This window comes from Vulpes vulpes, chromosome X, assembly GCF_048418805.1.
Source record: "Vulpes vulpes isolate BD-2025 chromosome X, VulVul3, whole genome shotgun sequence".
In the NCBI taxonomy this organism is placed as follows: domain Eukaryota; kingdom Metazoa; phylum Chordata; class Mammalia; order Carnivora; family Canidae; genus Vulpes; species Vulpes vulpes.
The window spans coordinates 14,263,382-14,280,641 of record NC_132796.1 but is presented as its reverse complement, the minus strand read 5'-3'; the positions used below and the strand labels follow the sequence as shown (position 1 = coordinate 14,280,641).

Below are 17,260 nucleotides of genomic sequence, written 5' to 3'. Positions count from 1 at the left end.
TCGATCCCGGGTTTCCAGGATCGCGCCCTGGGCCAAAGGCAGGCGCTAAACTGCTGCGCCACCCAGGGATCCCCTCTATTCTATTACATTTTTTAAAAGTGCTGCCATCACCGATATCATGATCTAGTAATTGGTCACAGTTTGCAATTTGGACATCACCGAGCTAATCCACTCGGCAAAAAACCAAAACCGAATTCCTCTTAGATTATGGTAAAAAGAGAGCACAGACTTTGTAACCACGTTGGAAATGAAGGTGTTTATAGAAGAAACATTAACTTTCTAATTAAAAAATACTTTGAAAAGATTTAATTTTTTTAAAAGATTTTATTGATTTATTCATGAGAGACACAGAGAGAGAGAAAGAGAGAGAGAGAGAGAGGCAGAGACACAAGCAGAGGGAGAAGCAGGCTCCTCACAGGGAGCCTGATGCGGGATTCGATCCCCGGATCGGGATCACACCCTGAGCCAAAGGCAGATGCTCAACTGCTGAGCCACCCAGGAATTCCAGATTTATTTAATTTTTAGAGAGAAAGAGGGAGAGAGAGAGTGTGTGTGCATGCACATATGCAATGAGGAGGTAGGGGCAGAGGGAGAGGGAGAAGGAGAGAAACAGACTCCCCACTGAGGGTGGAGCCCAATATAGGGTTCCCATGTTATCATCCTGAAATCAGGACCTGAGCCAAAAACAAGAGCTGGGTCCTTAACTGTCTGAGCCACCGAGGCACCCCAATGTAATCAAAAAAATTTTTAAGTGAGGGAGAAAAGGTGACTTTTATATTTCTTTAAATATCTGGAATATATTAGTTCCTTAAAAGTGGACTAAAGATATTACTCTATGCATTTCATTTTGTTTTATCCCATATTGAGTTATATTACAAATCGAGAAAATGTCTTTTGTAGTAAAAAAATATTCAGTACGAGTTTGACACACTGTACACATGGGGCATATTTTAACACATTTCCCATAAGATTCAAAGTTCTATTCCTGTGTAGAAGGGCAGCCGTGTGTGTTATTTCAGCAGAGAGAATGCAGTCGAATCATCATTGTCCTAGGGGTGTGGGCAGAGCCAGGCCCAAGGAGGAGAATCCGACCAGAAAACATTTTTTACTTTAATATAAGGATAAAATGGACTTGGAAAATGAAGAGTCAGAACAAAAGCTGAGTGGCCAGAGATGAGAGGTGATTCCTGCACTCATAGAAGGACTGGACTTTATGGCTTCTAACATAATTTCTTTAGAAGTATTGGTTCAGTATAATTTAAAACACAAAAATGTATAGAAAATGATATAGTAATATAACAAGCACCTGTCAATCCAGTACAGATACAGATATTTTGCTTTTTGTGCTGCAGGTTTTTTTTTTTTTTAAATAATAAAGCATTACTGGGCAGCCTGGGTGGCTCAGCGGTTTAGTGCCGCCTTCAGTCCCGGGTGTGATCATGGAGACCCAGGATCGAGTCCCATGTCGGGCTCCCTGCATGGAGCCTGCTTCTCCCTCTGCCTGTGTCTCTGCCTCTCTCTCTCTCTCTCCTCTCTGTGTATTCTCATAAATAAATAAATAAAATATTTAAAAAAATAATAAAGCATTACTAATATAATTAAAACTCCATGCCATCATCCCTTTCCCCTTTTTCCCCCCAAATAACCACAATCTTGGAGTTAGATGTATCATACCCACACATATTTAGACTTTTGCTATGTTGATAGGTCCATAAATAATATATAATATCATTCTATAGTTGTTTTAATATATGTAAATGTGGACATATAGTATGTATCCTTTTGCAAATTTTTATCACTCAACATTATGTTGTTGAGATCTAGTTCATGCATTTTAACTGCTGATTGGTATCCCACTGACTGAGCAAGCCAGTTCATTCTTCTATTCTTATATAATTTCTTATTCTAAGATTTTATTATTTGGGAGGAACTCTTATGGAAATTAGTAGTCAAAAGTATATATGCCTACTAGCCAAAGGTATTGATTTCACAGAAGAAACTATTATTTGAAGCTCTCTGATGAGATTTCAGTATCACTTAAAGGCTCTTTAGAGAATGGTTTACATGGAGAAAGTTAGTGGGCTACAGATTTGCAATCAGTGAACAACTCTTACTCCTGTATCTTCCCATCCATCTCTGCATATTACAAAACTGTAAAATCTTAGCAATAGGAAGTATGTTATACAACCTCTAGTACAACTTTTCCCCCAGAGCAGGAATTTGATCTCACCTTTGACATATAGTTGCCTCCTCTCAGCTTGAATGCTTCCATTAATGGCAATCCACTACATATTTTAAAAATTTGTTTGGGGGATCCCTGGGTGGCGCAGCGGTTTGGCGCCTGCCTTTGGCCCGGGGCGCGATCCTGGAGACCCGGGATCGAATCCCACGTCAGGCTCCCGGTGCATGGAGCCTGCTTCTCCCTCTGCCTATGTCTCTGCTTCTCTCTCTCTCACTGTGTGCCTATCATAAATAAATAAAATTAGAAAAAAAAATTTGTTTGTATTTCTTTAACTTTTTATTTAAATTCCAGTTAGTTAAATACAGTGTAATATTAATTTCAGGTGTACAATATAGTGATTCAACACTTATATACAGTACCTGTTGCTCTTCACAAGTGTGCTTCTTCATCCCCATCACCTATTTCACCATTCCCCCCGCCCCCCACACACACACCTCCTCTTTGGTAGCCTTTAGTTCTCTATAGATAAGAGTCTGTTTCTCAGTTTGCCTCTCTGTTTTTCCTCTGCTTATTATTTTGTTTATTACATTACACTTATGAGTGAAATCATACGGTATTTGTCCTTCTTGGACTGATTTATTTTGCTTAGTATAATACTTTCTAGTTCTATTCATGTCCTTGCAAATGACAAGATTTCATTCTTTTTGATGGCCAAGTGATATTCCAATATATCTCGCCACTTCTTTGTCCATTCATCAGTTGATGGACAGGTGGGCCAGTTCCATAATTTGAGTATTATAGATAATACTGCTGTAAACATTGGGATGCGTGTACCCCTTAGAATTAGTATTTTTGTGTTCTTTGGGTAAACAGTCAGTAGTGCAATTGCTCATCATAGGGTAGTTCTATTTTTAACATTTTTAAAGAACTTTTTGAGGAAACTCCATATCGGCTTCCGTGGTGGCTTCACCAGTTTGCATTTCCACTGGTGGTGCAGGAAGGTTTCCCTTTCTTTGCATCCTTGCCAACACATGTTTTTTTCTTGTGTTGTTGATTTTAACCATTCTGACAGGTGTGAAGTGATATGTCATTGTAGTTTTGATTTGAATTTTCCTGATAGTGAAGTTGAACATCTTTTCACGTGTCTGTTGACCATCTGGATGTCTTCTTTGGAGAAATAAATGTCTGCTCATGTGCTCTGTCCATTTTTTTAAATGGATTATTCATTTTTTGGGTGTTGGGATTTATAAATTCTTTAGATATTTTGGATATTAACCCTTTATCAGATATGTCATTTGCAAATACCTTCTCCCATTCCATAGGTAGCCTTTTAGTTTTGTTGATTGTTTCCTTAAGGAAGTTCCAATAGTTAATTTTTACTATTGCTTCAGGAGACCTATCTAAAAAATGTGACTATGGCTGAAGTTAAAGAGGTTGCTCCTGTGTTCTCCTTTAGGACTTTTATGGTTTCATGTCTCACACTTAGGTCTTTAATCCATTTTGAATTTATTTTTGTGTAAGAAAGTGGCCCAGTTTCATTCTTCTGCATGTAGCTGACCAGTTTTCCCAACACTATTTGTTGAAGAGACTTTTTGCCATTATATATTCTTTCCTCCTTTGCTAAAGATTATTTGACCATATAAGTATGGGCTTATTTCTGGGTTTTATATTCTGTTCTATTGATCTATGTGTCTATTTTTGTGCCAGGACCATACTGTTTTGATCACTGGAGCTTTATAATATATTTTGAACTACAGAATTGTGATGCATTCAGGTTTGTTTTTCTTTTTCAAGGCTGCTCTGGCTATTGGGGTGTTTTGTGGTTCCATTCTAAGTTTAGAATTGTTTGTTCTAGCTCTGTGAAAAATACTGTTGGTATTTTGATAGGGATTGCATTAAATGTGTATATTACTTTGGTTACTATAGACATTTTAACAGTATTTGTTCTTCTGATCCATGAGCATGGAATGTCTTTCCATTTCTTTGTGTCCTCTTCAATTTCTTTCATCAGTGTTTTGTAGTTTTCAAGGTACAGATCTTTCACCTCTTTGGTTAGGTTTATTCCTAGGTATCTTATGGTTTTTGGTGCAATTATAAATGGGATTGATTCCTTAATTTCTCCTTCTTTTGCTTCATTATTGATGTATAGACATACAACAGATTTCTGTACGTTGATTTTGTATCCTGCGACTTTACTGAATTCACGCATCAGTTCCAGCAATTTTTTGCTGGAGTCTTTTTGGTTTTCTATCATGTCATCTGCAAATAGTGAAAGTTTTACTTCCTCCTTGATGATTTGGATGCCTTTTATTTCTTTTTGTTGTTCAATTGTTGTGTCTAGGACTTCCAGTACTATGTTAAATAACAGTGGTGAGGGGCGCCTGGCTGACTCAGTTGGAAGAGCATGCAACTCTTGATCTTGGGGTCATGAGTTTAAGCCCCACATTGGGTATAGAGATTACTAAAAAAACAAATAAACTTTAAAAAATAACAGTGTTGAGAGTGGACATCCCTCTTTTATTCCTGACTGTAGAGGAAAAGATCTCAGTTGATCCCCATTGAAGATGATATTAGCTGTGGATTTTTCATAGATGGCCTTTATTATGTTGAGGTATGTTCTTTCTATCTCTACTTTGTTGAGGATTTTTATCATGAGTGGATGTTGTACAGTGTCAAATATTTTCTCTGCATCTATTGAAATGATCATATGGTTCTTATCCTTTCTCTTATTAGTATGGTGTATCACATTGATTGATTTGGGAATATTGAACCACCCTTGCAACCCTGGAATAAATCCCACTTGATCGAGGTGAATTATTCTTTCACTGTACAGTTGGATTAAGTTTGCTAGTATTTCATTGAGAACTTTTGCCTCCAGGTTCATCAGGAATATTGACCTGTAGTTCTCCTTTTTAGTGGAGTCTTTATCTGGTTTTGGTATAAGGTAATGCTGGCCTCAGAATGAATTTGGAAGTTTCCCTTCCTTTTCTGTGTTTTGGAATAATTGGAGAAGAATACATGTTAACTCTTCTTTAAATATTTGTAGAATTCACCTGTGAAGCCATCTGGTCCTGGATTTTTGTTTGTTGGGAAATTTTTTATTACTGATAACACGTTTTATTACTGATAACAGTAAAAAAGTATTGTTATTGATCTGTTTAAGTTTTCTATTTCTTACTGTTTTGGTTTGGTAATTTATATATTTCTACGAATTTATCCATTTCTTTCAGGTTGTCCAATTTGTTGGCATATAGTTTTTCATCATATTTTCTTATGATAGTTTGTATTTCTGTGACATTGTTATTTCTCCTCGTTTGTGATTTTATTTATTTGAGTCCTTTCTCTTTCTTTTTTGATGAGTCTAGCTAGAAGTTTATCAATTTTATTACTTTTTTTCAAAGAATCAGCTTCTGCCTTTATTGATCTATTGTTTTTTTTTTTAGTTTCTATATAATTTATTTTGGCCTAGTATTTACTGTTTCCTTCCTTATGTTGGCTTTAGGCTTTGTTTATTGTTTTTTTCCTAGCTCCTTTAGTTGTAGGGTTAGATTGTATATTTGAGACTTTTCTTGCTTCTTGAGGTAGGCCTGTGTTGCTATAAACTTCCCTCTTATAACTACTTTTGCTACATCCCGGAGGTTTTGAATCATGGTGTTTTCATTTTCATTTGTTTCCATGTATTTTAAAAAATTTCTTCTTTGGTTTCCTGGTTGACCCATTCATTCTTTAGCAGCATGTTATTTAACCTCCATGTATTTATGGTTTTTCCAGATTTTTCTTTTCTTTTTTTTGTATATTTTTTTATTGGAGTTTGATTTGCCAACATATAGTATAACACCCAGTGCTCAGCCCGTCAAGTGCCCCCCTCAGTGCCCATCCGTTCTCTTATCAATGTGGTGTTTCACTCACATTGATTGATTTGGGAATATTGAACCACCGTATCAATATCCAGTCACCCCGTCCCCCCCACCCACCTCCCCTTCCACTACTCCTTGTTTATTTCCCAGAGTTAGGAGTCTCTCCTGTTCTGTCTCCCTCACTGATATTTCCCACTCATTTTCTCTCCCCTTTAATCCCTTCCACTATTTTTTATATTCCCCAAATGAATGAAACCATATAATGTTTGTCCTTCTCCAGTTGATTTACTTCACTCAGCATAATACCCTCCAGTTCCATCCACGTGGAAGCAAATGGTGGGTATTTGTCATTTCTGATGGCTGAGGAATATTCCATTGTATACATAGACCACAGCTTCTTTATCCATTCATCTTTCGATGGACACTGAGGCTCCTTCCACAGTTTGGCTATTGTGGATATTGCTGCTATAAACATTGGGGTGCAGGTGTCCTATTGTTTCACTGCATCTGTATTTTTGGGGTAAATCCCCAGTAGTGCAATTGCTGGGTCGTAGGGCAGATCTATTTTTAACTCTTGGAGGAACCTCCACACTGTTTTCCAGAGTGGCTGCACCAGCTCACATTCCCACCAACAGTGCAAGAGGGTTCCCCTTTCTCCACATCCTCTCCAACATTTGTTGTTTCCTGTCTTGTTCATTTTCACCATTCTCACTGGTGTGAGGTGGTATCTCATTGTGTTTTGATTTGTATTTCCCTGATGGCCAGTGATGCGGAGCATTTTCTCATGTGCTTGTTGGCCATGTCTATGTCTTCCCTGGTGAAATTTCTGTTCATGTCTTTTGCCCATTTCATGATTGGATTGTTTGTTTCTTGGATGTTGAGTTTGATAAGTTCTTTATAGATCCTGGATACTAGACCTTTATGTGATATGTCATTTGCAAATATCTTCTCCCATTCTGTAGGTTGTTTTTTAGTTTTGTTGACTGTGCTGTGCAGAAGTTTTTTATCTTGACGAAGTCCCAATAATTCATTTTTGCTTTTGTTTCCCTTGCCTTCATGGATGTATCTTGCAAGAAGTTACTGTAGCCAAGTTCAAAAAGGATGTTGCCTGTGTTCTCCTCTAGGATTTTGATGGAATCTCGTCTCACATTTAGATCTTTCATCCATTTTGAGTTTATCTTTGTGTATGGTGTAAGAGAATGGTCTCGTTTCATTCTTCTTCCAGATTTTTCTTATGGCTGACTTCTAGTTTCATAGTGTCGTGGTCAGAAAATATGCATGGTATGATCTCAGTCTTTTTGTATTGTTAAGGCCTGATTCGTGATCTAATATGTGATCTATTCTGGAGAATGTCCCATGAGCATTTGAAAAAAAAAATGTGTATTCTGCTCTTTTAGAATGGAATGTTTTGAATATATATGTTAAGTCGATCTGGTTTAGTATGTCATCCAAAGCCCTTGTTTCCTTGTTGATTTTCTGTTTAGAAGATCTGTCCATTGATATAAGTGGGGTGTTAAAGTACCCTACTACTAATGTATTATTATAAATGAGTTCCTTTATGTTTGTTAATTGTTTTATACATTTGGGTGCTCCCATGTTGGGTGCATAAATACTTAAAGTTATTGTATCTTCTTGCTGGATTGTCCTCTTTATTATGATACAGGGCCCTTCTTCATCTCTTGTTATAGGTCTAAAGTGGGTTTCTTGCAGGTAGCATATATATGGGTCTTGTTTATTTATCCATTCGGACACCCTATGTCTTTTGTTTGGAACATTTAGTCCATTTACATTCAGAGTGATTATTGATGGATATGTATTTAGTGCCACTTTATTACTTGTTTTGTCATGTTTTTGGAGGTCTTCTCTGATCGTTTCTTGTCTTTGTCACTTTATCACTTTTTCCAGCCTGCTGTTCATTGCATCAAGCCTGTTTCCAGTCTTGTTTATTGCATTCTTCATTTCTTTTTTTTAAAGATTTTATTTATTTATTCATGAGAGACAGAGAGAGAGAGAGAGAGGCAGAGACATAGGCAGAGGGAGAAGCAGGTTCCATGCAAGGAGCCCCATGAGGGACTCAATCCCCGGACTCCAGGATCATGCCCTGAGCTGAAGGAAGATGCTCAACTGCTGAGCCACTCAGGCATCCTGCATTCTTCATTTCTGACTGATTCTTTTTTAACTCTTTTATCTCTGTGGTAAGGGTCTCCCCAATGTCTTCTATTCTTTTCTCAAGCCCAGGGAGTATCCTTATGATTGTTGCTTTAAATTCTTCATCAGGCATGTTACTTATATCTCTTCCACTTAGATCTCTGGCAATGGCCTCATCTTGTTCTCTGATCTGGGATGAATTCCTCCATCTTGACATTTTGTCCAAGTCTCTGTCTTCTTCTTTGTGTTAGAAAAGCCAGTTATGTACGTTCCTACATCTGAGAGTATGGCTTTATGAAGAAGAGGTCATGTGTCCAGGGGCTAGCACTTCACGGAGTGTCTCTGGTGTGCTGCATGCACTCTGCTCTTGTGTTTTGGCTGCTCCATCATTCAGGCCAGTCATCTCCAGAAGCTCTCCTAGCTTGCAGTGGGCAGTGTTTGGTCTTTGGCCAGACTGTGGTGAGTTTTAAATGGGTGTGCTATGACCTGCTTACTCAATGAGACCTGATCCTACATCTGCTAGAACTGAAGCCCCACAGAACTCTGGTCAGGAGACGTGGTAGGGCGGGGGTTCCTACTGGTCTTCTGGGCCTGAGGTAGGCTTGACCAAGAAGGGCAGTCCTGCCAGAGTGTGGCAGGGTGGGGCCTGGTGTCAGCAGTTAGGCAGCCTTCCTGTGCTGCTTCTCACAGGTGGCTCCGTGTTTGTGTTTATGTTTATGCTGATGGTGGGGAAGGGAAATGGCTCCTTCTTTCCTGGAGAGGTGTCTCCCTGAATGCTGCCTTTCAGGGGCGTGCTCCAAGAAGAGTGAATAATCTACCCCTTGTGCCTCAGGCAGTCTTCAAATCATTGTTTCCACAGCATCTGGCCCCGGAGTTGTTTGCCTGCCTTCTCTGCAGGAGCAGGGCAGTGCCCTCTGGGATCCATCAGCCAAGCCTGCTGACCTTTGATATTGCAGGCTTTAATCTCTGCTGACTGCAAGAAATCAGGAAATTCAGCCCCTCTCGTTCTTCTTGTGCCCCATTCCCTGTTGTGCTCCCCACTTCTCTCTCTTGTAACCACAACTCCTTCCCTCCACAGTACCTGCAATCCCTTTCTCCCCTAACCCATCTCCCCACACTTCCTACCTTCTTCCACATGGCCTCTTCTCTTCCCTTCTTTGTGGAATTCATTCTGTCATTCTTCAGGTTGCTTTCTGGGATATTTAGCATGATTTGATAGCTATCTAGTTGTGTTCATGGGAGGAGACAAGCCCAGGGTCCTCCTACTCTGTCACCATCTTCTCTCCCCTCCAGCAATCCACCAGTTTAAAGAGGGCTCTAATTCATGGGAGTTTTTCCTCCAAGTGACTCAAAATTGACTTCCCTGCACTAATACACATTTGTTCTACTTATCCCTTCCACAGCTAAATAGGGTAAATCCAATTACTTTTCACATAATAGGCCTTCAGGTATCTAGAGACAACTATTATGTCCTTGCTGGAGCATTAGGAGATAGTAAATACACCCTCTTCCCCCCACCTTCAAGCTCAGAACCAAGTGAGAACAGCTAGAATCTGGCAGGTGGAGACAAAAATACCAGCTTTATTTTTATTTTTTAAAGATTTTATTTTATTTATTTATTTGAGAGAGTGTGTGAGAGAGAGTAGGCATGAGTGGGGAAGGGCAGAAGGAGAAGGAGAGGCAGACTGAGCAGAAAGCCCAATGCAGGGCTTGATCCCAGGACCCCAGGATCATGACCTGAGCTGAATGCAGATGCTCAACTGACTTAGCCACCCAGGCGCCCCTCAGCTTTATTTTTTTATTTTTTTAAAAAATATTTGAGAGAGAGAAAGAGAAATGGAGAGAGAACACAAGCAGAGGGGGAAAGAGAAGCAGAGTCTCTGCTGAACAGGGAGACCTGACGTGGGGCTCGATCCCAGGACCCCAGGATCATGACCTGAGCCAAAGACAGACTTTTTTAACCAACTGAGCCACCCAGGTGCCCTCAGCTTTATTTTTAAATCATGTGTGCCCAGTTCTTCCAAACGTTCCAATTTGGACATCCCTCTACATGGAAGCATGGGATTTTGAAAAAATAAGTGTTATTCACAACTTTTCCCTACTAAGTCTAATACTTTTACAGGTAAGTATCTCCATTTCCTTCAGTAACTCCTCAAAGAAGTATTTCCTAATCTTTCATGATCTGATTCAGTGACTAACTTCAGATGTTCTCAAATTAACCCAGAATACAAGAGTACTATTACCTATTAGGCTTTTAACAGTCTAAAATGGCACTTGCCATTGCAATTTTTAATTTAATTTTTAAATTTAATTTTTTTGGTAAACAAGCTGTCTCTGAAAATTGTTCCTGCAAAGAGGTCATCATTCTTTATCTTCCTTCCTTCTTGTCTTCTTCCCACCCTCTCTCCCTTCCTTCCTTTCTGTGTATATACATGTGGTAACATGTAGTCATTTTATTTATTTATTTATTTATTTATTTATTTATTTATTTATTTATTCTTTTTACTTTTTGACTCTCTTCACCCATTTCTTCCTCTCCCTATCTCCTGCCTCTGGCAACTACCTGTCTATTGTTGCTGTCATTGTTTTTTAGATTCCACACATAAGTGAGATCATATAGTAATTGTCTTTGTCTGCCTGGCTTATTTTGCTTAGTATAATGCCCTCAAGCTCCATCCATGTTGTCACAAATGGCAAAGATTGCATTCTTTTTTATGGCTAAGTAATATTCTTGTGTGTGTGTGTGTGTGTGTGTGTGTGTGTATACACCACAGATTTTTTTTAAAAAAAGATTTTATTTATTTATTCATGAGAGATACAGAGAAAGAGGCAGAGACATAGGCAGAGGCTCCATAGGGAGCCTGTTGTGGGATTCAATCCCAGGACCCTGGGACCATAACCCAAGCCAAAGGCAGATGCTCAATCACTGAGCCACCCAGGCGTCCCTGCACCACAATTTCTTTATTCATTCATCCATCGATGAACACTTGGACACTTAGATTGTTTCTATATCTTGGCTATTGCAAATAATGCTACAGAGAATAGGGGGGTGCCTATATCTTTTGGAGTTATCATCTTTGTTTTCTTTGGATCAATACCCAGAGGTAGACTTGCTGGATGGCATGGTAGTTATATTTTTAATTTTTTGAGGAACCTCCAAACTGTTTTCCACAGTGGCTGTACCAGTGTTACATTCCTACCAACATTCCTACCAACAGTGCATCTTCTCTAGCACTTGGTCTTTTTGATAGTAGCCATTCTGACAGGGGTGAGGTGATCTCTCATTGTGGTTTGGATTTGCTTTTCCCTGATGATTACTTTTGTTTAGTGTCTTTTCAGATACCTGTTAGTCATCTCTGTCTTCTTTGGCAAAATATCTGTTCAGATATTTTGCCCATATTTTAAACCATATGCTTGGTTTTTGTGCTGTTAAGTTCTATGAGTTCTTTTTATTTTTTGGATATTAACCCATTAACAGATATATGATTTGTGCATATTTTCTCCCATTCAATGGGTTCCCATTTCATTTTGTTGCTGGCTTCCTTCACTGTGCAGAAGCTGTTTAGTTTCACGTAGTCTTGTTTATTTTTGCTTTTGTTGCTTTTGCTTTTGGCATCAGATTAAAAAAATCTTGCCAAGACCAATGTCAGTGTTAATACAGACTAAAATGGCACTTGCCATTTTTAATTTTATGGTCAACTAAAGCCCCTAAATCTTCTGTATACTGATGTTTATCTAGTACTTACCTTGTTAGTGTTGAGGCTATTCCTGTTTATACTGTTAGTATTTTTTATTGTAAGAGTAGGATTTTATATTTATCCCTCCTGGCATTTTATCCTGTTCATGTAGAGCAACATTCCCTAAACTGTTTCTTAAAGACAGCTGTTAACAGGTGCTTCATGATTAAGGTGCTTTTTAGTCAATTGGCTAGGGAAGCTCTTACTTTGGCGCTCCTGGGGGCCTTAGTCCAGAGGTACGTTTCATTTGACTCTGTTTTAAAACATGTTTTGAACACCTTCGGGTCTGAAGCCCGTCCAGGACTCCCCAGTGCTGACCTTCCTTATTTATAAGCCCAACCAATGCATCTGCATCCCTCACCTTTGAATCAGCAGGTCTCTTTACTGTGGGATTTTTTTTTGGTGGGAACTAACTCTGGAGTGTAGTGTTTCTCATTTGCACAACTGGAATCTTTTTCCCCAGGAAACTTTTTCATGATTAGTATTTCAGAGAGTACTTTTTGGGAAACACCAACCACTTTAGGCTCCTTGTTAGAGTCTGTTGAAAACTTTGCAGGTACTGAATTTATCTTCCAGTCTCTTAGTTATCCATCTCAGCTTCTCTGTCCAGGGCAGATGGGACAAGCCTGCTTTCCATAATTTCTTTTTTTTGTTAATAAAAATGTCCAGCAGCAAAAAATTGTAATAATAAAAATTTAAAAATAATTTTAAAAATGTCTGGCAGCATAAAAAACACTGCCTGCTACTGAATCCAGGGACATACCACTGAAAGCCTCTTTCCGGGCTCCTACTGATGTATTAAGTAGTCCTTGGAGAATAAAAGCTTTTTAACTTTGTCACATGCTTTGCTAAAAATTTGGGACCTCTGCTGTGTTTATGGCATTGTGCTAATTTTCCATCTTCTTAATCTTCTTGATGGAAAAGCAAATGAGATTAATGTAGCCAACTAATGCTGGCCCGTAGTACTCATCAGATTCCTTTCTAAAGCCTCAAAGGTACTTTGGAAGTTACCCAAAAAACTATCTGAGGACAGTTCTGCTTTTCTAGTTAAAAAACTCTCTTTTCCACCTTTCCCTTTGTCTGTCCACCCACTTTCCTAGGTATGCTCCTTGAGCCATGTTGCTCTGTTACCTTCCCTTACAGACCTTTTCCTACAACTGCAAGATCTAGACTCTCCTTCTTTCTTGTCTGAGATAAACCAAGCAATACCAAAATATTTAGCAGTTATGTAGCTTCTTGCCTCAAAGTATAAAAGACATTGCAGCCTCTGGTGTGTTTCAAAGCCTTAGCAAGTCTTGATATAATGAAAAACATGCATGTTTGATAAATTTAAGAATGAGGAAAGTTTACGTTGGGTATCAGAGGCAGGAAAGGATTTCCATTCTGGTTATGTAGCAAGGTCATGGGATATGGTTATGTTACTGTGACTTAAGAATGGTACTATTTCATATTATCCTTTTAGATGAAAAGATTTGTTCAGCTGATGTAATCATAGTTATAGTCCATGTGTTTTAATTAAAGTTTTAATGACCCTTTCATAGACACAGCAATAGTACTGAGGTTGAATAAATTCATTTCTCTGAGAAGTGACTTCTAAGTAACTTATGTTTTTGGATTTTACCACCAGAGTTTCTCCAAGACATCTTCCCGAATTGCAGCCTGTCGGAAACTGGACATGACTGGAAGTTGTGTGTGACAGCTATCAATGGCTCTATCCGTAGTCTAAGATATGACCTCAAGAAGTCCTTAAACAAAGCATAGAAGCTTCCGGCAACAGCCCCTCGTTCAAGTACTTCCAGCCACCCTATGTTTCTTTCTTTCTTTCTTTTTTTTTTTTTTTTTTTTACTGTTGTCTCATCCTGTATGTTTTTCAAGTTGTCATTCCACAATTAGTTTGTAGCAGTAGTGGGCAGTGTACTTCTGTGTTCGCGACTCAAGAAATAGCCAATGTTCTTTTTCTGCCCACAGAGCACACAATTGCATTAGGAAGATGTGTAACTTTTCATCCAATGAACAAAATTATGGGCAGTACACCCATAAGAACCTCTGATTAAAGGAATGGTAGTTAACTCCTAAAGGTTGCTTACATTGCTATTTTAATGTAGAGCACATTTAATTTAATTTTAATAGCACATTTAGCTCCTAATGACAGATGGAATCTGAGCACCAGTGACACAGATATAGGTAGACATAGTTGGTTGGATAGGAAAACCATAATGCCAAGTGTAGGAATTTGGAGATAGGAGACTTTCAATATTTGTCAAGTGAATTGTCACTGCAGATCTAAGATCTAAGCCCCACTGATACAGAAGGGAAGTGTGGTTTACACGTAACCCAAATGCCCATGTTGGCTTTCTTATATATCCATCAGTAAGGGATTCATAGGATTGACATCCTATTGTTTGATGCAAGCTTTCCAGGGTGAGACCTATGTTGTTTTTTTTTTATTTACTCCTGATAAAAACAGCATCCTTTTAATGACTTCCTGATAATATTTTATCACAGCAGTTTTCTAAGAGTCAACATAGAAAATCACATCAGGAGGCTTTTTGTTCCATTGAAGTAATTCAAATTTAAGAACGTATCTCTCTGAATAAAAATAATCTGCCCAGATTCAGATGCTAATGTTTTCTCTTATTTCTGAAATGTCTGGGTAAAGGTTTATTAATATGTTTACTGTTTTTTTTTCTGATTGATTCTACTAGTCGAAATGCATACAAATTTAAATCTTATAATGTTTAAATGAAAAAAAAATTGATCAGAAATACAATTAGAAAAAAGTGATCTTGAAAGATATTGGCAAGAATATTGGCAAATGAAAAAATAATTCCATTTTGCTCACGAGTAGGGTTTTATATTTAACGTAAGAACTTTAAAGTTCTTGAATGTTTTAGCCATAGAAAATACTATATAATTTCATTGATCATTTGTGTTAAGGAAACATTTTTTCAAAAAAAGAGAAACATTTTGTTGGTTATAATGCCATCTTTCAGCTTTCAACCTATGGAACATTCCCTTTATTACATTCTTAGTTATTGTTCAAAACACACATTTTTTCCTTGTGAGAGTTCAGTCTTTAGTTGTGGCCATTTGCTTATGACCCATAGATTTTCTTAGATAGTTGACATTAATTAGCTTTGGTATTTTGATAAGGCAAAGAAGAAATTCAATAGAAAGTAATAAGTAGGTCAGTCAATATAATTTGTGTGTGAAAGTTGACAAGTCTTGTTATTTTTGTGACTTGTAGTTTAGAATGGTTTTATATGGTCAGTTTGTAGATCAGATATATTTTTCAAATGATATATCTTGAAACTTAAATTCAACTTTTAGAGTATTTTAAGTGAAATATGGTATATTTCATTTTAGAAAGAATTTTATGACTCTGTTCTCCAAATAAATAATTTGCTGTTAGTTGCCTTTAGGTTAATAAAATCATAATATATCTATGCATACCTTTATATGTTTAGGCTATGCCTATGTCACCTTAAAAAGTAAATAATTCAAGCCAAAAAATCTTCCCTAGAGAACAAAAGGATTATAACCAGAGTTATTCAGATTAATTCATCTAAGAATTTATAAACTGCTGGTAATATAATGTGGAAAAGTAAAATTATATTCTAGGCCAGATTAAATTTCAAACGATATATGCAGATTTCAAATTTGATTGATTTGTATTTTGTGCTGAAATATTCCCTGGATTAGAAGCAAAATTACAGAAACAAAAACTTCATATTTACAAAAATTTTTCAAGATTTACATGGTTAACTTTATTATGATGGCTGCTTATATATTAGACTGGTCCTGTCCAGTACCATTATGTTGGTAATGTTCTAAAATTCTATGTTGTCCAGCGTGGTAGTCACTAGCCACATGTGACTCTTAAGCACTTGTGATGTGGCTAATTACAGGAACCAGATTTTAAATTTTACATCATTTTAGCTAATTAAAAATTAAATTTAAGTAGCCACATGTGGATAGTAGCTGCTTGTATTGGCTAGCACAGTTTATAATAACCATTATTTTAAGAAAGTGCTTAAAATCATTCCCATGGTCTGAATAATAATATGTACACAACTTTAGTATTTTTCTTACACACAGCTTTACAATCACACTGAGCAAAATAAATTTCACAAACTAAATTAGGTCTCTTCTACCTTCAGTATTTCACAGGGTCATTCCATTATTGTATTAATCCAATGTTAAAGATTTTAAATGTGTTCATAAGACTTGTTTTTGATGTTGCCTTGTTTTACAAATAAATACAATGAATAAACATTTAAAATACCTATTTTTTAAAGATCTTATTTATTTATTCATGAGAGACACACAGAGAGAGGCAGAGACATAGGCAGAGGGAGAAGCCGGCTCCTTGCAAGGGTCCTGATGTGGGACTTGATCCCAGATCCCGGAATCAGGACCTGAGCCAAAGGCAGGCAGATGCTCAACCACTGAGCCACCCAGGCGTCCCTTAAAATATTCTTAATACAGATGCTTAAGTTGTTTTTTCCAATAGAGTAATTTTACAGGACTTTTAGTAATGCAATCCACAGCGTTTTGTAAAAAAAAAAAATAAAATAAAAATTAACATATTTTCATTCAGTTCCATAAATGTGGCACACTTAGAATGTTTGCTTTCTTGCTTAATAAGCCAAATAGAATAGTTGTACCCAGCGACAGTAATTTACTATTGTGGGTATAGTTAGAAGGATATTGAAAACTTTGGAAACTTGTTTTACCCTTCCTGGGTAAAATATTGGTGTTATTAAAGCATAATGTCATTTTAGACTTTAATATTTATTTAAATATATGGTAACATTTTTATTTTGGCCAGCAAGGCTTAGCTAGTCAGCCCTGTTTTTCAGTTTTCTTTAGAGACCATTTCCGCATCTAGTAGAGGACTATCTCTGCAGCATTCTGCAACAGTGGTGATCTAACCACATTCATGCTGACTGCTAACTTTACCCTAACTTACTTTTAAAACATTTCCCCGGCCACCTCCTCCCAGCCTAATTTATTTTAACTCGCAATACGTTAAGCTTGCGGTGACTTTTTTCACCATGTTAAAAATCCTGCTTGTCCTCTTTGAGCTGGAATATTTGGTGATCTCATTTAGTAAGATTAATTTGTAAGATCGACAAGTGACAGGTGCAAATGTCTACACCAACCTAGTTGGGCAAGAAATACTCCTTTATTTTTCGATAACTAATTTGTTTTGATTACAGGGCCTCCAGGTGTTCCCACTAGACCTCTGGGTTAGGACGCCTGGGACCCACGGTGGAGGGGGGGGGGGCTGTGTTTCAGCTGCCGGGCCTTGGTGTGACGCGTGGAGCCCCTCC

General features: G+C 37.7%; 1 protein-coding gene across 8 annotated transcripts in view; it reads left to right on the top strand.

The window, feature by feature from the left end:
• BEND2 (BEN domain containing 2) overlaps positions 1-16,210 on the top strand; it is a 61,638-nt gene extending 45,428 nt beyond the window's left edge. For all 8 annotated transcript variants that reach the window (XM_072744650.1, XM_072744648.1, XM_072744654.1 and 5 more), the window contains one exon: positions 13,552-16,210. In XM_072744650.1, the coding sequence (XP_072600751.1) occupies positions 13,552-13,685 (134 nt within the window). In that variant the 3' untranslated portion in view covers positions 13,686-16,210. The remainder of the gene's footprint in view (positions 1-13,551) is intronic.
• The last annotated feature ends 1,050 nt before the right edge of the window (positions 16,211-17,260 follow it).